Here is a 24492-nt window from a genome sequence, read left to right on the forward strand (position 1 = left end):
TATTAAGCCGCGAAAAGACAATATATGAATCCTGCATGTTCTGCATGTCTGTGGAAATCAGGCACGGACTGCCCATCAGGAGAACCGGGACAATTCCCGGTGGGGAACTATTTTAATATTATTATTGTATAATTGCCTGCCGAATATACTAAAGTGATTATTTCCGAATTCGCCATTCGATAATTAAATCTCTAATAAATCATGAATCGGTTAGTCGTGACTGGCAATGCTTCGGCTCGGTTTGGATCAGAGTAATCAATGTGAGAGAGAGAATGGAGAGGACTGTGGATGCGCACAGGTTGAGCAGAGAAGCTAAACTACTGATCAGGGTTTCAAGTGCAGGTCAGTTTCTTCTGTAAATATGCTATTGTAGTTTTCTCTTTGTTTACTTAGTTAAGCAGCAGCAGCCCATTTCTCATCAGTCGTCACTCAAAATACTGTATATCATAATTATGTTACAGTAGTAATTTAGCAGACAAATAATCATATTTTATAATAGGTTTAGGGGGAGCTAGGGCAAACAACAACACAACCCTTACGAAAATTAATGATGATTTTACTATAAATCCAATGGTTACTATATTGTCAAAGCATGGTAACCACAAATTAACCATGGTTTTTGCTACACTAACCATAGTTTAACTATGGAATTTGTAGTAAAAAATAAATAAAAATGGTAATCCATTTGCCAAAAAAAACTTACTTTTACTAATAAAAGCATGGTTATTTGTTTTAAGGGAAAAACATGACTCATGTTCAGTATTAGGATTTTTCTATAAAGATATTGTAGGGATGTACTAATTTTGACATGTAGGCAATTTAGAAAGTATAGTTTTGTTAAATCTTGAGTATTAAAGTCATGTGAGTGATAGATATCAGGGCAAAATAAAGAGACTGAAAAGAAAAATGGAAGTGAAGGTGCAGTTCAGGAGAGTCTCCCCAACCTAAGGATTTAAATATTTTTTTATGTGAGGTCCATACAAAAAATAGGGTTGTCCATGTTTCAGAACTTGTTGTGGGTGTATGAGTGTGAGATTTCCCAGCCTGAAATGTTTTTTCCCAGTCCGCCCCTCGTGGAAATTAATGGCGCAGACATGTGGTTTCATTTACTACACATAGGCCTACTGAAGCTTGCGGTGTTTGCAGCATCTGCCGCCTCAATATAGGAGTACATGAACACATAAACATAATTGCCAGAACTGCTCTGAGTCACTTCATGAGCATTTTACTTATTTTGAGAAAATTATAGTCATATCATATATAAAGAGACGCGAGATTTTCAATGTTTCAAAAATGTTTCAGGAGTTTAGTACACAGAATAGGACACATGCTTATTAGATAACCGTATTTGAGTTGATGTATATATGTATATTTATTATTATTTTTAAATGAACTATTTTTTCCAAACCATTGTTAGATGCAGTGTTTCCTGTAGTTGTGCAAAGATTTGGTTTCAAAAATAGTATCAGTAAACTATTTCTTATGATTTTAAATCTGCATTGAACTTCAGATCAATCTCAAAGTAAAAGGCGGTATTAAAGTCTGATTTTGTGGTGGATGTGTTCAAATGTGATCATCTTAATTCAAGTAATGAAGGATTGTGAAAGTCTGACAGTGTTGAGCACTACTGTAAGGTTAACCCTGCATGCTGTAAATGTTGGAAAATTATTTTGCAAATAAACATTCATTAGAAATTTAGAAAAGTAATCAGTTACATTACTTTAATAAAGTAATTGAAAAAGTTACACTACTATTACATTTTAAATAGGGTAACTTGTAATCTGTAACCTGTTACATTTCCAAAGTAACCTTCTCAACACTGGAAATGGGTGGATGAGGGAAGAGAGGAGGATACAACGGAGGAAAGATGGGAGGGTGAAAGGGAGCGTAGGTTTAGTCTAAAAGTAACCAGTATAGGGGTTGGTGGTACACGGGTAGCAAAATGTAGTTGAAATGTAATGAAGAAATGATCAGAGATATGAAGGGGTTTTACCAGAATGTTGTCTGCAATACAATTGCGTGTGTAAATTAAGTCAAGTTGGTTGCCTGATTTGTGTGTGCTTGTAGTGGTAAGTCGTTTGAGATCAAATGAAGCAAGGAGTGAATGGAAGTCTGTAGCATAAGGCTTGTCCAGATGAATGTTGAAGTCGCCAAAGACTAAAAGTGGACTGCCATCCTCCGGGAATGAGGACAGCAGCCCATCCAGCTCTTCTAGGAAGGCGGATAGAATTTGCCCAGGAGGGTGGTAAATTACCACAACCTGGAGTTTTACAGGAGCTGTTATAGTGATCACATGAGATTCAAATGATTGTGAATGAAATGATAGTTATAATTGCATAGGGGAGAGTGGGTTGAGTATTTCCAATTGTTAGAAATGAGCAGACCACCCCGGCCAACCTGACGAGGGGTGTGAGAGAAAGAGCAGCTGGGGTTGCTGAGTCTTCTGGACGAATCCAGGTCTCAGTCAAGCCCAAGATGCTGAGTGTGGATTGTAAAGAAAAAGCAGAAATGAAGTCTGCTTTGTTGACAGCTGACTGACAATTCCAGAGACCCATAGAGAAAGAAAGAGGTGCAGTAGAGGATGTAGAGATAGGATGCAGGTTAGCAACATTGCGTTGCCGTCTGCGTGTGACCGTAGAGCGTCGTCGAGAGACAACCGGAATGGTTTGGAAACACATGATAGAGGTGGGAAAGAGAGGACAGAAAAGGAGAGTGTGTACAGGGAAGATAAAAATTATACTTAAGTGCCTTGGCGGTTTTGTTGCTCGGTAAAGTCGCGCAGGTAGAGTCGCAGGTCTTTACACTCGTTGGTCTTCCCACGAGGAGGCCTGAACGCTTCCGCTGATGCTTCCGCGTCAGAGCACAGACATCAGATAAATACAGTCTAAAAGACTAAAGTGAAAACAGCTGTGGCCGCCTTCTAATTAGCACAGCCAATAGTCTATAGCAGGGCAATTCCCCCAATCGAAACTACAGTTCGCACTTAAACGCAGGAAGGGAGCAATTAAATTACACGCGCTCCTTCTTAGCCGAGTGCAATTATTATAATTACCAGAAAGTGCAATCAAAAATACAAACGCAAACAAAAATATAACGTAGAAATAGGCAGAAAACGAAACATTCCTTCATAGCAGCAAGTAATAATTAAAACAGCAGATCTATAAAAAAGTATTACGCAAAACACTCACGTGCAGCCGTCTGTCTCTTCTGTTGACTAATCGCTTGGCACTGCTTTGGACAGAGCCACACTCTGTTGGGCCTTAAATTACACTAAACTGTTAATATAACACTGTCACAGTACATCAGACAGTTGCAGTTTAAAAATTAAAAGATGATCTAGAGCAACTCTCAAAAAACTCTCATGTGGAAGCGAGATGAGGGAGAAACAGATCGATCAAGATCTCAGATCCAGGGCAGGTGCACCAGGAGTCGAACAAGGGAGATGAAGTGATAAACATTTCTACAATCCCTCTATAGACCAGCTGCATTTCTGTTTTATCAAAAGGCCTCTGTAAATACAGCTAAAGAGTCTCAGACAAAAGTGGACTTATTCAAGTTTCTTCTCAACCTTCAATTAAAGGTCTGGGATGATACAATTAAAGCAGCAATACGTACTTATGATAAGAAGGTAACATCTTTTAAGCCCAAGTCCACATTTATTCCATGTGTTTCCTGTTTAACGTTGAATTCTTTCTACAAAAAAGTAACATGAAATTGACAAGGTTTCTGCTTCTAAAAGACGAAAACAATATAATCTTTCGAAAGAAGTTGAAGCTTTGGATTGGCTTTCATATATTGATGATCTTGTAATAAAAAGAGCAGACAAGGGAGGAGCTGTTGAGTTTTGGGCAGAGATCAGTATATTGAAGAAGCCTGGCGGCAACTACAGAATTGTGAGTATTACCAGCTCCTGAAATTTAACCTGACAGAAAGGATTAAAACTGAATTGACTGATGTATTGACACATGCTAAGACTGAGGGATGGATTTCACAGAATGAGTATGATTTCTTGTTTTGTAAAGACCTGAGAATTCCTACTTTCTATATGTTACCTAAAATACATAAACATTTTGAAAATCCACCAGGGAGACCCATATTTAGTGGGAATGGGTCTATTACAGAACCAGCTTTAAAATGTGTTGATTATTTTATAAAACCAATGGTTAGTGAACTTCCTTCTTACATTCAAGATGCAACTCTTATATTGAATATTATTAAGAAAATGAAAAATATATCTATATTGGCGACTATGGATGTGGAAACACTGTACACAAATATAGATCATGAAGAAGGACTTGAAGCATTATCACATTATCTAGAAATTAGATCACCTTTTGAGGAACCACCAGCTTGTTTTATTTTACAACTAGCAGAATGGACATTGAAAAATAATGCTTTTTTTCTTCTTCTTCAGATTAGCTATTTAAACAAACTAGGGGTACAGCAATGGGCGCTTGTTTTGCCCCTAACTATGCAAATTAATTTCTGGGATTTTGGGAAAATAGATTTGTATTTTAAGATTCCATTTCATATTTAGACAACATTGTGTGGTGGGGAAGAATTATAGATGATGTCATCGGGCTCCGAAGTAGATCTGTTGGCTTTTCATTCATATTTAAATACTTTTAATGTACATTTGTAGCTTAGTTTGGATTTTTAATTTTCTCAAATTAATTTCTTGGTTTTAAAAATATCTAATAAAGGAAAATAACATACAACCGTTTTTAGAAAAGAAACTGACAGAAATACTATCTTAAGAGCAGACAGTTTTCATCCCCCATGGTTGACCGATAACATTCATTTTGGACAGTTTCGGAGGTTAAAAGGAATATGTGATGAGCAGGATTTTGACATCAAGGCCCAAGATATGATTCAAAGATTTAGAGTTTTTATTAAAATTGTGTAATTTATAAGGCATACAATGAGGTTAAAAGCATCAGTAGAGATGAGTTATTGGTACAAAGACAAAAATTGAGTCATTCTGAAAACTCAGTTTATTTGGTGACGCAATACAGTACAGAGGCAAGTAAAATCAAGAAAATTGTAAAAACTAATTGGGAAATCTTGATGAGTGACTCTCACCTTAGGGAAGTTCTACCTGAATCTCCTTCCATTGTGTTTAGAAGAGCACCAACTATTAAAGATAACCAAGTACTTGACTTTAAAGATGAAAGATGACTTCTCACAAGTTTATGTTCAAATGTACAGATGTGGTAATTGCAATCATTGTGAGAATATGGTTAAAATTAAAATTTCATATGAAAATGGCTGCAGACTTTGTCTCCTCCCCGTCTTTCAGTGCGCTCTTCAATCCGCAGACCGTGGCCAGTGTTGCCAGACTGTATGGACGATTTCCAGCCCAAAAGCTCACAAAAACCCACCCACTACAACAAAAACCGCCCAAAAGTTTAACTGTCAAAATAATGTGATAGAATATGTCAGTCAAGGTTGATAAGAGCCATTTTAACTCCTTAAAACAAAAAAATGATGACAAAATAGTATAAATATGATGTTAGATAAATTTCCCATGGATTAAATTGGGGCAAATACAGTAAAGAGAATGACCAAATATGATTAAAATATGCAAGTAGACACTGTCAAAACGACAATCAAAAAATTAACCGATTCCCTCGAAAAAAACACATGCATCATTTTCAATGTCAACCGTCAGAATTTAAATGCAGAAAACTGCCCAATATAAGTGATCGGAAAAACCGCATAATTAGGTATTTCACACTCAATTAGCACACACATGACAGTCAAAACTGTGCCATTCATTGATGCATACTGTATGATAATCTGACAATTAAAATTAACAACAATAATGCTCTTTCCTTCGTGTCACTCTATAATTTCACACAGAACTAGAGGAAGTCTTTTGTGAAGTTCATATTGTAGAACATTACAGAACTTTGCACAGTCAAAACTAACAAGTCCAGCAGTTTTCAAGGATATACCAATCTGGACCATTTAAAAAAATAAAAGACAGGATCGAATAGATGGGCTATAAATATATTTTGATTAAATAATTTAACTGCTCTGATTTGTGATATTAGAGCCTTCATGTCAACTCTCCCTCAACAGGTGTAGTTCAGGTTTTGAGAGTTAAAACACTCTCCCACTCTTTATCATGTAACTTATATTTAGGCATTATGATCACCTATACAGTTATACATTCAAAATCATATCTGTTATCACGCTAAAAACCCGTCACTCTTGAATAACCATGTCTGTCTGCTGATCTCTAGTGATTGGCTAAAAGTGCGGCCGCGACGTCGACGTCAACATCAGCATTAGCGCCTCTGCAGTGTGTGTGTGTGTGTGTGTTTAGTAACGTCGTGATGGCTGATTGGATGCAGTATATGCACACTTGGGCTTGTTTGTTAACCAATTACCCTATACAATTTATATGTCTAAAAAACCGCCAAACTGACCCCAAACCAGCCCAAATTTTGTCCACCCGCCCAAGCCAATTTGCACCCACACAATCAAATTCAAACCCACCCAATCTGTCAACACTGACCGCGGCGACACAGAGCGAGCGGACACAGAACAGAAACAGAGGACACAAGGTGTGTGTTTATCGATAGATTGTTATAATATCTGTATCTGTGCAGTTCTTTGCCATAAATACAGTTTACAAAATGTCACGAGGGAGCAATCGGTTTCCCATCTACTGTAAAGTTTTCGCTGCGTTCACCCCTCATCACACCACAGCTGTTTCCTCCAGCAACAATGTAGCCTTATGAACGCATACTTTATAAAAACGATCATGTTGCTATTTTCATTTAAAAATTTAACTTTCAATAAAAACCATATTACAGTGCATGTGGCATTAACTACCATACAGTCATGCACAGAACTGATTAAAGACAGTGACAGACAGCACTCATTTGAACTAAATATCAGAGTGATTGACAGAAATAACATAATGTTTTGTTTTGTATTAAATAATGACCCAGATTGTGAAATATATTTATTAGCTATAGAGTAAGGGATTTTTTATGTCACTTTGACACTAGACAATTACATTAAAATAATATTTTTCTATATATTCTTAATTAATTCGAATGAATAACCTATTAGCTAAAAAATCAAATCAAAAATTTATTTTAAGAGGTTGAATTAATGTAGCTTTTTATTTGTATTTTATTTATTTGTTTATTTTTATTATTGTACCCTCATTGGGGGCTGAGCCCTCCTAAAATGAAACTCCTAGAATCGCCCCTGCAAATCTGTAATCCTCAATATTAGGGATGCACCTATATGATTTTACGATACCGATTTTAACAAACAACTATTGGCAGATTCCGATACTGATATTGGTCAATTGCATACAGTACTATACCGTACTAGCTAGTTTATTTCTGCATTAAATTAATTTCACTGAACATGGATTGGATCCATTTAATATTTGTCCCAGTTATGTTTAGTTCAGTCTTATTTGGTTTGTTTCATGGACTTTTAGTTTGTTCATGGTCAGTTTCCTTTTTCCTTTGTCTTTTGGTGCGTTCAAGTCATGTCAGATAGATCATATTTACGAGTTGAACACACATGAACGCCACCACAAAGTCGTTATTATGAGTGGGAAACTCGAAATTTTCTTTAAGCCGTGAGTTTCCGAGTTGGGGGCGTGTCAATGAGACACATGGCGGAATCGATGGATGCAACGTCTGTAATTGACGGTAACTTTTTGTTTAAATTGATAGTTTAGTTGTCCTATAAAGATTGCCAAAGTAAAACATAAATCACAATACTTACAGGTATTAAGCAGTGACATCGTCAGGCTTTTTAGTTACAAAAAATACGCTTTTTGAATGGCAGGATTGTAATATAACAATTAATAACACATTTTTATGTGATACAGATTAAAGTGGCTTCATAAATTACTTTTTAAAAATATTAAAAACGCAAAACACACCTGATGCGAATTCTTTGCTCTTAATTGCTCTTTTGTAGATTTTGATTGATTCCATTGTCCTCATTTGCAAGTCGCTTTGGATAAAAACGTCTGCTAAATGACTAAATGTACATACAGTTGCATTGGTAGCCACTAGGGGCATCAATTAAGCAACCAGCCAATCAAATGGAAATCTCTCCAGTCATAGTCATTAGAAAAACAAACCCACTGCTCTTCTGTATCAACCTGTCATTTGCAATATTACACCTCTTTACCAGAGACTGAAGTACCTGTAGTCCTGAAGTGACGTTTTTTTTTTCTTTTTTCGACTATGCTCTCTGTTTCATTAGTGTAAGATCAGGCTCACATGTGTCCAGCTCTGTGTCTGTGAAGAGTGACCAGTCGAAAGATGACGGGCCAAACTTAAGGAAGAGAAAAGCATCATCTAGCAAAAGGTATTTCATGTGTTTAACTTTACAGCATGGTTTTAACTAATTTCTACATATAAGGTTTATGTGATACAAGTTAACAAAAGTTATAATAATAAGTCACAGAACACTGTGTTTGATGATCTGCTTAACTGTTTAATGAACTCTTTCCAGTAATACAGTTACACAGGCAACAAAATCTAAATCCATCCATCCAGTGGCAAAAAGTACAAATCCACAGCTTTAATGTCTGTGCAGGACGAGAGAGAGCATGTGCAGATATCAGACACGCATGAATCTCCTGTAGTAATGTGTTTTTCTCTCTCTTCTGTTTGTGTCATTAGTGACAGATCAGGCTCACCTGTGTCTAAGAGGAGTTACCAATTGAAAGGTGACGGGCCGCACTTAAGGAAGAGAAGAAGAAAGTCTACCAAAAGGTATTTAATGTGTTTTGTATTACAGCACTTCATTAACTAATTTCAACTGTATTATTTGTGAGAGAATTTGAATAAATAAAGTCACAAAGCAAAACCACAGAACACTGTCGTTTAAGCTTCAATGAGCTCTGGAGCTTCTTTCTAGTAATACAATTCCACCGTTAGTCACTAGGGGACATAAATTCAACATGAAAAGATACCTGTCAACCAAACATAAATACATCACTCCATAGTCATGAGAAGGACAAATGCAGGGCTGTACTGGATTTATTTCACTAAATACTTTCAAATGAGACTGAAGTACCTCCTTCTTATGTGTTTTTTCTTTCTGTTCTTTGTGTCATTAGTGTAAGATCAGGCTCACATATGAACATTAAAATCTTATGAAAGCCAGGAAATAAGCTGGTTTAGGGTTTTGAAACATTTAAAACAAATGATTAAATACAAAATGTAAAAATATTAAATGTATTCAGTGACAATATTATGCTGTGATAATTAGGACTGGGTTGAAAATATTAATTTCTTGAATTTAATAAATGTTAATCAATTCTTAAATCCTAATAACCGATCTATGCTCATTTCATTTGATGTGTGAACAAAACTTATTGAAACATATTGTATTTGTACACTAGCATGCCTCCTATTTAATAAATCATGATAAGCTTTGTACTTTGTTACTTTTGAGATAAAACAAAGTCTTAGCTTTCAAATTTGATGAAATTCAAACAAGAAATACAGTTTTGTCTGTCTTTAATGCGATGTGACAGATCGCTGTAGTTGTCTGTTCAAGCGGCATGTGAAACAATCATCTCTTCCTCTTACTACCACTTACTGAACATGAATGAACATCAGATGGTGTGTTGAAAGAAACCATACTGCTTACCACAGTGTATCAAGTCTCATGTAATTGCTCAATTAACCACTGAAATATGTTAATAAAACAGTTTGCATACAATGTCCTGTAACGTTACTTTTACCTTAGAAAAGCCATTCAGTGACCCTAAACTTAATAGTTAGCTAGAAAAAATTAAAAATTATATATATTTAAATGTGTGTCTATGTGTATTTTATTTATATATATATATATATATATATATATATATATATATATATATAATCTTCATAATGAATATAGCAAAAGCAGCAGAATGGCATGGAACTGTAAAGCTTGCTGCAGCAGCCTGGAAGATTTAATCACATTCAGGTAGAATAATGATAGATCTTTCGTTCATTTATTAATTCATAACAGCAATTTATGATTGATCATTGTAGTCAACATCATCTCTGCCATTAACAGGGCTAAAAATTAATTTTTGTGCAAGAGCGAGAGATTGATGCAACGCAGCATTTGTTGTAAATGAATGAAATGTAATGATGAGAACAAGATACTTAGCAATGTAACAGCAACATGGTCATTTTAAAAAGACAGCAGAAAAAGTCTACTATCCTATGAAATCTCTGCTTTCTGTTTTATTCCTTAAACAAAAACTTCATGTTCTGTTGTTCTTGTTCTTCATGTTCTTCATGCACAATTTTGAGGAGGAGTACAGAAAGCATTGTGGATATCAGTAACAGAGCAACCTTCTGTGGTAAAGTTTTTTTCTCTGTGTTCTTTGTCATTAGTGTAAGATCAGGCTCACAAGTGTCCAGCTGTGTGTCTGTGAAGAGTCACCACTCAAAAGAGCATGTACCACCTGACTTCAGTGAGAAAAACTCTACCGAAAGGTATTTCTTGTGTTTTTTGTTGTTGGTGATATGCTATTAGAAATTTTACTCACTATCTTGAAGCTTCATTTCCATTCATTTCTCTGAACTGATGAATGCTAGGTAGGGGTAACCTGCTGGTTTGATGATTGTTTGACCAAATGATGAAGACAACTGTCAACCTGTTAGTTTCTATGTGATTTGTTGTTATGTGTGATTTCAGTAAAAAAGGGCAGACGACCACAGTAAATATCGGTATGGAAATTACACGATGGGAATCTCTAAAAGCACAGAAGGGACTAAAGAGTGATGTAGAAGTGGCAACTTTTCTTCTGAACAGGTGGGAACACAAACACTACTTTTAGATACCACAATTTACCTTTTAGTTTAATTTACAACGTATTTAATCAAACATGTCAAAATGCATAGTTTTATCATAGGCTAGATAATCTATAACATGTAACATTGAAAGTGCGTACATTGTGTCTTTTGAAACAAGTTCAGCACTGTAGCGAATTTAGCTCATGGGGAAATATGAATAATTAACCATAACTAATTATGATTAATTATTAACCTGTAATAAGTGTTAAAATACTCAGCATCCCATCAGCCAAAGGGTTCAAGAGGAAGACGGGTTTCTAAAAACATTTGTTTTGTAATGTGAGTTGTGATGATATTAGCTTCAGCTATTAGACTGTCTGACGTTGATGTGTGATGTCTCCAGTCAGTTTTTCCAGAGAAGAAATGACTAAAGAAGTTTGTATGTGCCTTCATGAAATAAAAAATACCCTATCAGAAATAAAGTGTCATTGATCGCAATAATGATCTTGTTTGAAGCTTCTAATCAGCATACTTTTTTTTTTCAAAAATAAATAAATACTGTTTCAAACAGGTTTCTTTTTTTCTTCTTTTTTTTTGCCAACAGGATTCAAATTGAGACAACCGACTATGAGAATCCTCGTTTCAAGAAAAGAAAGGAAGAAAATCTTGTCTGGATCTTCCAGGTTGGGACAAAATATAATATATATAATATTTATATTATAGCAAACAAATAGGTAATTCAACAAATGTAAAATATTGTATTTTTTATTTGTTTAAAAAAAGGTAGTTTATGTCTGCAAGATTTAGTTGTGTAATGATGAGTCAGCGGAGTGAGGATCCATTTGCAGCTTTTAATAAAAGTAAACACAGTCGTACAGGCAATGGTCAATGAACAGTAACAAGGTTATCAGAGATGAGACAAAGGCAGAGTAACAAGACAGGCGAGTGATCGGGGCTGGGAGCAAGCAGAGTAAACAACAGTTCAAAAACAAGGCAAGAGGGTCAAAAGGCAGGCAGTGAAGAATCCAAAAACGAGAGAAACAGTCCAGGGTCATACACAGTAATCCAACAGAAAAGATGATAATGCTCAGAAATGTCAGCCGGGGCAAAACAAGACTTCGCAAAGAGTGAGTGTGAGGCAGAGGCTTAAGTAGTCCCATAAACAAGCATCAGGTGAGCCTCGTAATCAAGGTCAGGTACGGAGTGATGGGAAATGGAGTTTGATGGGAAAAGTCAATACTCAGGTGATGGCGACCTCTGGATGACGATCAGGGGGAACCACAGAGGCCAGATTCGTTACAGAGCCCCCTCCCTATGAGCGGCTCCTGACGTGAGAAGGCAAATGATGCCGGGGTCTTCCGCGAGGACGAGATGGTTATCCGGATGGGTCCTGTGGAAGTCAGTGGTACGTGATGGGTCAAGAATATCCTTGGCTTCGACCCAGGACCTTTCCTCTGGCCCATACCCCTCCCAGTCCACGAGATATTGCAGAGCTCCTCCCCAACACCGAGAGTCTAGGATCTTCTGAACCTGATATGCCTACTCGCTGTCGATCATGAGAGGAGGGGGTCCCAGGTTCTGGGCCTCATCTAGGTCGTCCGCCCCTCTCGGAGCACCAGTGGCCTTGAGCAAGGAGACATGAAAGGTGGGTGAGATACAATATTGAGGAGGTAAAGCTAAACGGTAAGAAACAGGGGTTATTTGTTTAATGATTATGAATGGACCAACGTACCTGGGACTTAGTTTACGGCAGGGTAGCCGGAGGTGAAGATCTCGAGTGGAGAGCCAGACCCATGATCCCGGGACAAACTGCAGGTACTTCTGTGGGTTCCCCGGACCAGGGAAAGCGAGGTGGTTGGAATCCAAGTACGCATTGGAAGGGTGTGAGTCCAGTAGATGGTTTACGCAGTGAATTTTGTGCATATTCTGCCCAGAAGAGATATCTGCTCCAATCAGCCTGATTGTGGTGACAGTAAGACCTCAGGAAACGAGTGATCTCTTGATTTAGGCGTTCAGTTTGCCCGTTGGATTCAGGATGGTAGCCAGAAGTAAGACTGATGTTTACGATGAGGAGTTTAAAGAAAGTTGCCCATACATGAGAGGTGAACTGAGGGCCTCTGTCTGAGACAATATCATCAGGGAGTCCATAGAAGCGGAATACATATTTGCATTAAACCTCTGCCGTCTCTAGGGCTGTGGGTAATTTGGGTAATGGTATCAGATGACAGGACTTCGAGAAGCGAGCAATGACAGTGAGAATGGTGGTATTGCCTTTGGAGTTGGGAAGATCAGTGATAAAATCTATGGCGATGTGGGACCAGGGTTTTTGAGGAACAGGTAGTGGTTGTAGCAAACCCGCAGGCATCTGCTTGGAGGATTTGGAAGTGTTGCAGGTTACACAATTCTTAATAAATGCAATGATGTCAGTGCGAAGTGAAGGCCACCAGAACTTATTGGAGAGAAGTTGGATGGATGCAGTTATTCCTGGATGTCCAGAGCTGGGGAGATCATGAACTTGTTGAATTACTCTGTTCCTCAAGGAAAGAGGTACAAAGGTCCTGTTGGGTGGACATTCAAGCAGGTATACGATCTGTGCCCTGCATTTCTGCAATCTCAGTCATGACATCCCACTGCACCGGTGCTACAATGAGAGTGGTAGGCAAGATGGGATCTGGTGAAAGGGGTTGGAAAGCTGACTCAAATTGACGTGAGAGTGCATCTGCTTTGGCGTTTTTGGAACCTGGACGATACGTTACTGTGAACTGAAACCTAGTGAAGAACAGAGCCCACCTGGCCTGTCTGTGATTGAGTCTTTTTGCACTGCGGAGATATTCCAGATTGCGTGAGAACTGAAAAGGGACATTTGGACCCCTCAAGCCAGTGTCGCCACTCCTCAAAAGCCGCCTTCATTGCCAAGAACTCACGGTTTCCTACATCATATTTCTGTTCTGCTTGATTTAGCTTGCATGAAAAGTAGGCACAGGGGAAAAGTTTGGGTGGACTGCCATGACGTTGTGAGAGGACTGCCCCTACACCTGTGCTGGAGGCATCTATCTCTACCACAAACTCACGTTCAGGATCTGGGTGATGCAATATGGGTGCAGTGGAGAAACGTTCTTTGAGGTGGCTAAAGCTCTGTCAGCTGCAGGTGACCAGGACAAGCGACCTCCCTTCCTTCTAATCATAGACGTAAGAGGGGCTGCGATGGAGCTGAAGTCTCTGATGAATCATCTGTAGAAGTTAGCGAAGCCAAAGAATCTTTGCATCTCTTTGACAGTCGTAGGTCGGGGCCAGTTCAGGACAGCTTGCACCTTATGGTCATCCATTGCCACTCCCTCAGGGCTGACTACATATCCCAGGAATGTGGTACAAGTCTGGTGAAACTCACATTTCTCTGCCTTAGCGTATAACTGATGGGAGATTTAACGTTGTAGAACAGCTCTGACATGGTTAATGTGTGTCTCAAGAGAGTCAGAATAAACGACAATGTCGTCCATGTAAATGATGACCCATCTGTTGAGCATGTCACGGAATACATCATTTATGAATGCCTGAAAGACTGAGGGACTGTTGACAAGCCCAAACGGCATAACCCGGTACTCATAGTGCCCAGAAGTGGTAGAGAAAGCTGTCTTCCACTCATCCCCCTCTCTGATGCAAAAGAATTTCGTAGATCGAGCTTAGGGAAAGTACTTGGCTGAGCGAAGCTGTTCAAGAGCCGGAGGAACCGGAGGTAGAGGGTACTGGAATTTAACAGTTACTTAATTTAAACCTCTATAGTCAATACAAGGCCGAAGACTCGCATCTTTTTTCTTGACAAAGAAGAATCCCGCAGACAGAGGAGACGTAGATTGGACAATGAAGCCCTTAGCTAGTTTCTCCTCTATATAGGCTTTCATGGATTCAGTCTGTGGTTGTGAAAGGGGAAAGATTCTACCTTTTGGGAGGTGTGGTGCCGGGCAGCAGTTCGATGGCACAGTCGCTGGACCGATGTGGAGGTAGTTGGGTAGCTTTGGCCTTGCTGAATGCTTCAGCTAGATCAGCATAGTCTGAAGTAGGGATGGGTATCGTTAAGGTTTTAACAGTATTACTACTCTCACCGATACTGCTTATTGATTCGGTTCTTTAACTGTATTCTTATCGGTACTTTTTGTTTTATATATATATATATATATATGACAAATTAAGAGCTGAATTAACATTGCTTTATATTCTGAAATGTAAAATTAATATTTAATGAAATTAATATAAAACATCAATTTGTAAATGCACCAGTGTGCAGGCATTTTTAGTGTTTTATACATAAGATAAGATACAGTAAGAACATGAACAAAGAAACAAAGTAAAACAAACTGACAAATACAATAAAACAAATATACAAATGAAATTAAATAAACAGTGCTGTCATTTTTTCATGAAGTTCTACTAACATTACTGTTCAGGTAAGTAATAGCCTACAAAATAAATCTAAAAGTAATCAAATGTAAATGCCAGTCTGTCACTTTAAGACAATATATTGACACACATTGGATTCTCCCAGCTGTTCTCCTCTACTTAAGACATAAGCTGTGTTTAAGTAAATACTCTCTAAGCCGGCCATTTTGACACATTTTTGTGTGTATTTGATCGATTGGACATGCACCTGAAGTTCAAAGTGTAATTTGTTTGTCCATTTTGGAATGCGCCACGCGCACACATTTCAGCCTGAGGGACAGGGTAGCGTCTCTTGTGCGGATTGTGCTTTCAACGTTTTATTATCAAACATGTCCTGCAATTTAGCAACAGTAAAGATGGCATCTTACAACAATCGCCAATTGAGCTGATTCTGACTTTAAGTTTGGGTTTTAGGGAGGAACGAATGCGCATCGTTGTGAAGGGAAAGAAGTCGCGCAATACGAAACGCAGCTAGTTTTTAATAGCTTTACCTCATGTCTTCTTTTGTATAATCCTTAGAAGCCAAAATCGAAAAAAAAAAAGAAATTAGCTTAATAAAACAGCCACAGGCCTAAAGTGTAAGCAGATGTTTGAATGTTTAGTTTTCTCTTCTATCATAATTAAACAGGGCTTTCATGTTGCGCGTGCTGCTGCAGCTCCTCTGTGTGAGTGCGATCTCGCTTCTGAATTGCGAATAGCAAAAATGCATCATAGACAAATGCTTTGAAAAACAGCTGGTGACTCTGGTGAGATAGAATTTTCAAGATAATGTGTATATATAGCAATAATAAATGTATGTGTGTTTTATTCATTTTTCCAGTACCGATAGCAGAACCGTTAACGTCAGAGTTTATCGATACTCCGGTCTTTCATAATTTAGCCCCGGGACCGATTAAATACCGGGTTTCGGTACCCATCCCTAGTCTGAAGGAATATCGATTGAGTGCAAAGGGTCTACTTTGATGGTGGCTGCTTCAAGTGACATTGGTTCCAGAATCTGAAGACACTGTGTGAAACATTTGGCTGACCAGTGAGTGATTTGACCCTCAGTCCATGAGATCTGTGGGTCGTGTAGCTGAAGCCAGGGGAGTCCAAGTACAACTGGGTTGCTGGGAGCTTGTATGATGTAGAAACTGATTATTTCTGAATGCATGATGCCAGTAGCCAGGCAGATGTCATTGGTGGTGTATTGGACCTGACCGGCGCCCAGAGGTCTCCCATCTAGCGCTGCCACTGCCAAGGGAGATTTACAGGGTATGAGAGGGAGGTCATTCATTTTGGCAAAGTCAGCATCAATAAAATTTCCTGCTGCTCCAGAATCGATTAAAGCCATTGCCTCTATCATACTATCACCAACGGCTAGGTTAACAGGCACTTTGATACACCTTGAAATGGAAAATGACTGACTCAGATGACCGCAGATGAAGCGTAAAATTTCTCTGGGTAGGCTAAGCGGGGACCAGCCGTGGAGTGACTCAAAGGAGGTGCTTGGGGTGCTGGTTCTAATGTCGGCGAGGCAGACTCAGTTGTAGGTAGCTGTAGCGTTTGCATAGTCTTTACTAACTCCTCTGTGAGAGACGTGAGGTGTGCTAGCTAATGTTGGTGAGCGGCCAGCACGTTGCCCTGGGAAGAGACTTTGGTGGTGAGTCTGTAGACTGCTGCTGGATCGAGTTGATGTGAAGTCTTCTGTAATGATGAGTCAGCGGAGTGAGGATCCATTTGCAGCTTTTAATAAAAGTAAACGCAGTCGTACAGGCAATGCCCCGGCTGACATTTCTGAGCGTTATCATCTTCTCTGTTGGATTACTGTGTATGACCCTGGACTGTTTCTCTCGTTTTTGGATTCTTCGCTGCCTGCCTTCTGACCCTCTTGCCTTGTTTTTGAACTGTTGTTTACTCTGCTTGGTGCCAGCATGTTGCCAGCAATTGGCATGTTGCTTCCGATGCCTGGCCATGTTCGATGTATTGCCACTTTCGTATGGTTTCTTATACCACAATGCCTACATAACAGTTTTGTCCACCACCCTTTTTCAATAATCTTTATATTTTACGGGGAAGCCTAATGCTCCCATACATGTGATTTGAATTATGCAGAAGGCTTTTCAAGTTCTTCTGCTCCTCCACTAGCTATTGACTGATTAACATGCCCCTTTCATGTGAACACACGACTGCTTTGTCTGTATAGTGTCACTGTAACTCAACATTGAGTTTTAAGAAATGAAACCCAATGACCATTCGGAAGTGTTCACTTTGCTTGTCACTTATTTACTGTTAGTGTCTAAGTTAATGATATTGATGCAACATTAAATCTTAGTTGAGTTGTGTGGAATTTTGACAGCAATGCTCATAAATCAGTAGTGGCAATGTACCTGCTAAATTGCATATGAGGAAACTCTGGTTTGACATATATCTGGGTACTTTCAGTAATTTTGCTTAAAATGATTGGATAAAGTTTGTCCATGGCAAGTGATGTTCTAAAATTGTAATTTTTCTACTACATCATTGCTGTTTTGTAGTTAAATGCTTTTAACTACTAGGGATGTCCCGATAAAGTTTTTTTGTGCCCCGATCCGATCGGAGTCATTAAATATTGAGTATCATTGAATATCTGCTAATACTGAGTCCCAGTCCGATACCTGTATTTTTCTAGTGCTGGGTGCACTTTTAGGCACATTAAGGTTATTAAAATCAATCCAATGTATATGCTGACAACTACATATTTTTTATTAATGCATTACAAAGCTGTCCAACCTGTTCTTTACAGTTTTATTAATATTTTACAAAATAAACAAATATATTTTCTCTTATTATAACAGTTCAGCTGAGTGCAGCATTATAGTAAAACAAGTATACTGCCGTGCAAAGGCAAAAGACCGTAACTTTACTTGTGGACATTGCTAGTCTTGATGTGAACAATAAATCTATGCAAGTTAATCTGCTGAAAAAAATAGTTTGTCTTGGTAATCTTTAATCAAAATCTGAACATTTTCTGGAATGGTATTCCTTTTCTGATGACGTCAGTTTGACGGCTTGGGCAGAATATCCTTAGACACACCCCTCCAACCGTTAGGTTGCTATGAGTGAGAGACCGAGAGGAGGAGCGCAAAAATAAAACCACACCCTCTATTCAATATTCAGTTTCAGCTGGAAATATGTCAATACACTGAAATAAAGTCGGCAGCAACTTCCGGTTCACGCGAACTTTACCCATGCCTTTTGTTTAGATGCGCTTCAGTATGAAGTTACTGTGCTGGCTTGGAGTTCTACGGCGTTCTGCCTTTGTTTTACTGTCCATTAAAGTCTGCCGCATTTTAATTACGGTGTAACTTGTATAATTTCATACATCTGATATGTCACTGAAGCACTTTATTATACAAAGGAATTAGAGAGATCACGATCTACCAAACAGCTCTATATAACAAAGCACTGTAAAGACTAGATCCCTTGGCAGCAATACATAATTGTAAATAATCTTTAAATTTTTATTTATTTATTATTTTTTCCTTTTTAAAATGCAGATTATTCACCAGGCTGTCACTTTTAGTTGGACGCATGTAGACTCGAATGCCGTAGCATCTAGCATGATAAATCATAAAATCAGTAATAACAGTTCGCAATTAAATCCATATCCTACCTTTTCTTGTAACCCGATAAAATCAATCCATGGCGATGAGTGTCGTCGGAGATGTTTAATCTACAAGCATTCTGAGCATTCCTGCTTGCTGGCGTTAACATCAATCCACAAGGCTTTCATTCAAGCCTTTATATTAAAGCAATTATGCTATGTAGGCTGTAGCATTCTTTTATGTTCTGAGCATAGCAAATAAATTGGTTGCAAAATGGTATCCACTCACGTTTAACTTTTTGTCTGCTTGTTACGGTAAAAAAAATTAAGACAGCCCATGATCACTAGATTTTATACAGGTGTTACTGTAAGGATTTTGTAAATGGTGATCAGCAACCAAATATTGATAATGTGGAAGTTACTGCCTTTTGCCTTGGTGTGACAGACAATGCAACGGCAGAGTACAGTAACTTCAAAATAGAGGGAAAACAATTTTTGAATGTGGATAGATTTAATTACTAAAACATATAATTGCTGAATTTCCAGTGTCCTACCTATAGTTAATTTGGCTGGACGAGTAAAAAAACTTAAATTTTTCTCAGTTTCACACTCTAGCGAGTTGAGGTCTTTTGTCTTTGTAGGGCAGAATAGTGTACTAAACATGTACATCAGCATCTCTGCCATGTTAAGATTTAGGCATTTTTGTGATTAAGGGTGCTTTCACACATTGGGTTCGATTGCTTGGTCCGAACCCGAGTTCGATTGCTCCCCCCTGCCCCTGCTGGACTGCGTTCATATTATATTATTTGGGTCTGAACCGTGGTTCGTTTGCGTCATCAAGTCAGCAGCTGTTCACCCCGTTGCTTAGTAACGACGGCGCAGGAGAAGGCGGCAAATGCATAACATTGCTCTCTGCACTTTTATATATTTACTTTTTGAACCGTTCATTTTGTTTACAAAGCTTTGGTACATAACTGCATGTACATCTGTCTTACGAATGTACTGCAAATGATCTAAAGAATGCTGAAGGTGAACAGAAATGAGATATACAGCTCTCTGTTTGCAGCGCGTCTGTCATGCTCGTCAAGAAAGTGAGTGAAACACACCCATAAATACACATATTTATCAAATAATACATCATTAATAGTGGTTCACTTCCGCGATTTGGTACGATTGCGTTCACATCAGCAGCGAACCGTACTGGAGTTCACTTGAACCGTACCCCAGACCACCCTTTTTAAGCGGACTCGGGTACAGTTCACGGGTGCGCACCGGAGTTTGGAAGACAGCGTTCGCATCATCCAAACAAACCGAACTCTGACATTAATCGAACGCAGGTGTGCACCAAAAGTGCTAGTGTGAAAGCACCCTAAGATTACCTCAATCTTATGCTTCGATCAAACTGATGGGAGTAATCTCATAATCATAGAGACCATTAAAAAATTGTGGCATACTCCGATTTTAATTGCAATAGACATTCATGTAAACTAAAAGTATTACTGCTCTGACCAAAAGCACATGTTCCTGGGCATACACAGATGCTGTGTGTTGTTCTCAGAACTTCATGAATGAACTCTGTGACATTACTCTGACGTTTTCCTTACACTTCGAATCGTTAAACTCTTGTCAATATGGCTCGTTGTGCAGCCTCTGCTCTGTATTTTCATCCTCAGGTGATGCAAAGAAAGGGAGTGAAGGCTGTTATGCGAATTTCATTGTTATCCATCGTCGTCCGAGTTGCCTCAGATAACGCGCTGTGTTTCGCTGAGTGTTTAGATTTTAGGTGCTGTATCAAATCAGCAGTATGGTATGAAGCTCTGTTGCTACCACCTCGCAAAATGCTGTCATTGCATACATTACGTTGCTGTTGGACTGCTTTCGTATTTTCACAAAGCAGACAGTTTAGAATCAGAATTTAGCTTCGCATTCCTGACATTGATTGTGCTCTCCGCTTACAAAACCTGTATTAAGGATCAGGCTTCATACAGCCGATACCGATCAGTTAAAATTCGGCCCTGAACCTTGAGATCGGCTCGGGACATCCCTAATTATGTTTCATATGTGGATATAATACTTGGTTAAATTTGGTTGTTGTAACCATCTTTGTTTTATATGCTTTAGGACCTTGAGAAAAAAATTAATGCATTTCTGAAGTTTGAGCTGAACAAGTTTAAGAAGATTTTAAAAAAAGAGAACACACAATACTTTGTGCAGGACTTTACACAGGACATGTGTAAAGTCAAAGAAGCAGCTCTTGATATCACGCTATACTTCCTAAAAAATATGAAGGAAGATAATCTTGCAGATACTCTAAAAGGTAAGATACTTATGACCATCTGTCATATTGTCACTATAACATATATCATTGGAAAATAACTGTAGGATCAATTGTTTTTGTTGTGTGTGTTTAGATGAGGTGGTCTTCATTCATCAACGACAACTTAAGTGGAACCTGAAGAAGAAGTATGAATGTGTGTTTGAAGGAATTGCGAAGCAAGGCGACTCCACACTTCTGAATAGCATCTACACAGATCTCTATATCACTCAGGGTTGTAGTGAACAGGTTAATACTGAACATGAGGTGAGACAGATTGAAGTTGCTTCCAGACGTTATGAATCACAGGAGATACAGGTTGAATGCAACAATTTGTTTGAAGCACCTGAACAAGACAAGCAGATCAGAACTGTACTGACAAAAGGAGTTGCTGGCATCGGAAAATCAGTCTCTGTGCAAAAGTTTGTTGTGGACTGGGCCGAAGGAAAAGAAAATCAAGATATCAGCTTCATATTTCCACTTCCATTCAGAGAAATGAATTTAAAAGACAAAGGAAAACTAAGTTTGATGAGCCTTATAAGTCAGTTTTTCCCAGAGACGAGAGGAATGAACCTTACAAAAAATGATCAATTCAAAGTCCTGTTCATTCTTGATGGTTTGGATGAATGCCGTCTTCCTCTAAACTTTGCTGGTAATGAGACGTGGTCTGATGTTTCATCACCAGCCTCTCTGGATGTTCTCCTAACGAACCTCATCAAGGGAAATCTGCTTCCTTCTGCTCTCATCTGGATCACCACCAGACCAGCAGCTGCCAGTAAGATTCCTCCTGACTGTATCGACCGGGTCACAGAGGTCAGAGGGTTCAATGATGCACAGAAGGAGGAGTACTTCAGAAAAAGAATCACAGATGAGGATCTGGCCAGAGAAATCATTGATCATGTTAAACAATCAAAGAGTCTCTTTATCATGTGCCACATCCCAGTCTTCTGCTGGATTTCAGCCACTGTTCTCCAGAACATTTTAGAGGAGAAAAGAAATAATGTTGTGAAAAACAATCAGGCTGATGATGCCTCCAAAACACTGCAGGAGTCAAATACTGAAGACACTCCTAAGACTCTGACACAAATGTACACACACTTTCTCAGATTTCAGATCCAGCAGAGCAGACGAAAGTATGATGGAGAAAACACACCAGATGTTTCCTGGGATAAAGATGCAATCTTTTTTCCTGGGATAAAGATGCCATCCTTTCACTGGGGAAACTGGCATTTCATCAGCTGCAAAAAAACAATCTGATCTTCTATGACACAGATCTGGAAGCCTGTGGTATTGACGTCTATAAGGCATCAGTGTACTCAGGCATGTGTACCCAGATCTTTAAGGAGGAAACGGGGATCGTTCTTGGCACGATGTACTGCTTTGTTCACATGAGCATTCAAGAGTTTATTGCAGCCCTTTATGCACATCTGTTTCTAGACATCAACAAGAAAAGTGCATTTGTTCAAGACTCTACAGAACAGGAAAACAAAAAGGAGACTATGATTGATTTGCTCAAGACTGCAGTGGACAAGGCACTCGAGAGTGACAATGGACACCTGGACCTTTTCCTTCGATTCCTCCTTGGTTTGTCACTCCAGTCTAAAAAAACACTCTTACGAGGTCTGTTGACACAGCAAAATGACAATGACCAGAGCAAAGAGGAAATAGTTCAGTACATCAAGCAGAAATTTGAAGCTAATCTGTCTCCAGAGAGATCCATCAATCTGTTCTACTGTCTGAATGAACTGAACGACCAAACTCTGGTGAAAGACATTCAGACCCACCTTAGCAAAGGAAGCCTCTCATCTGCTGATCTTTCACCTGCGCAGTGGTCTGCTGTGGCCTTTGTGTTGTTGACATCAGAGGAGGAGATGGAGGAATTTGAGCTTCAGAAATTCAAGAAATCAGACGAGTGTCTCATTCGACTATCACCAGTCATAAAATCCTCCAAAAAAGCTTTGTAAGTAATTTGTCATATTTTTGCACTCATCTGAAAAACATGTATTGATAATTTTCTTTAATCATATACCACCTGCAAGTAAATTCTAAACATTCTGAAATTATCCTTTCTGTATAGTTTCATTGAATATACCCATATTCAATTTTCATATTTGTTTAACCATACAAAAATAATTTAAACATATGTATAGTATGATTTTGGGCTAAACAAAACTAATCAAAATCATTAATAAAAATGTGATTATTGATTAATCGCATTTATTGTGCAGTGCAGTGAAAACATCTAGTCTTGGCACTTTACAATTGTGAATAACACTTTAAAATTTAAAATATATCAGAGGACACAGACTCTGCTGCTGTGGGGAAAAACTTATAAATCAAACATGAGCCTGGCAGGTGTTCTAGCCGATGTGGGTGTTTCATATAAAAATACTGCTTTCACATAAGTGAATGTAACTTACCTGTTAACATTTAGTTTTTACTTTTGTATTTCTTTATCATTAATTTAGTGACTTTGAAATTATGGGCAAGCAGTGTTGTTTTAGATCATAATGTTTCTTTTTTTGCACATAATGTATAGCACAGCCTGCTTAGATTCATTTACCACGTTTGTTTTCATAGACTTCAATTTGCACATTATTGGAAGACAACACTGAGCAGGATGTGGCATAGTATTTTCTCATTAAAAATAAAGAAAACAATAATTTACTTAGTCCTAATTAATAAAATAATCAATCTACAGATTGTTCAAGCTTGTTTATCTTATGTAGCAATTATCTCTGTGTCTGAAAAATACTAAGCTATGAACCTCACAGTATATATTTTGCTTGTAGGTTAAATGATTGTGACTTAACAGACAAAAGCTGTTCAGTTCTAGCTACAGTTCTTGAATCAGATACAAGACTGAAAGAGCTGAACATGAACAACAATAATCTGCAGGATTCAGGAGTGAAGCTGCTCTGCACTGGACTGAAGAGCCTAAAGTGTAAATTGGAGATACTGAGGTAAGTTTTGTGAAAACAGTCAAGACACTGATCTCAATCTAAATTGAAATTGATTTGTAATAGATGTTTACAAATTATTTGTGCATGGTTTAACATGTTACATGTAAAATCTGTTAAAAATGTTTAAAATATGATATTTTGTATTTTCAGTTACTTGCTTGGATTAAGACTGTCCTTGTTCCTTAAAGAATGTTTTGAAGTAAACTGAAGAATGTTTACTGTCTCTCTTTTCTTTCTCTACAGGCTGAATAATAACAGGATTACAGCAGAAGGTTGTGCTGCTCTGATTTCAGCGTTTAATTCAAACCCTTCAAACCTGAAAGTCCTTAATCTGAGTGAGAATAAACTAGGAAACTCAGGAATTGAGAAGATCTGTCATCTGATGAAAAATCTACACTGTATATTGGAGAAACTGAAGTGTGTATT

General features: G+C 38.3%; 1 protein-coding gene across 1 annotated transcript in view; it reads left to right on the top strand.

Moving 5' to 3' along the window:
• LOC107573273 (protein NLRC5-like) overlaps positions 1–24492 on the top strand; it is a 139759-nt gene that overhangs the window by 14187 nt on the left and 101080 nt on the right. Inside the window, 8 exon segments of the mRNA XM_016259702.1 lie at positions 8251–8355; positions 10389–10511; positions 11443–11473; positions 20911–21106; positions 21201–22264; positions 22267–23063; positions 23896–24066; positions 24310–24483. Of these exon segments, the coding sequence (XP_016115188.1) occupies positions 8251–8355; positions 10389–10511; positions 11443–11473; positions 20911–21106; positions 21201–22264; positions 22267–23063; positions 23896–24066; positions 24310–24483 (2661 nt within the window).

Source organism: Sinocyclocheilus grahami, unplaced genomic scaffold, assembly GCF_001515645.1.
Source record: "Sinocyclocheilus grahami isolate Dianchi unplaced genomic scaffold, SAMN03320097.WGS_v1.1 scaffold1909.1, whole genome shotgun sequence".
Classification (NCBI taxonomy): domain Eukaryota; kingdom Metazoa; phylum Chordata; class Actinopteri; order Cypriniformes; family Cyprinidae; genus Sinocyclocheilus; species Sinocyclocheilus grahami.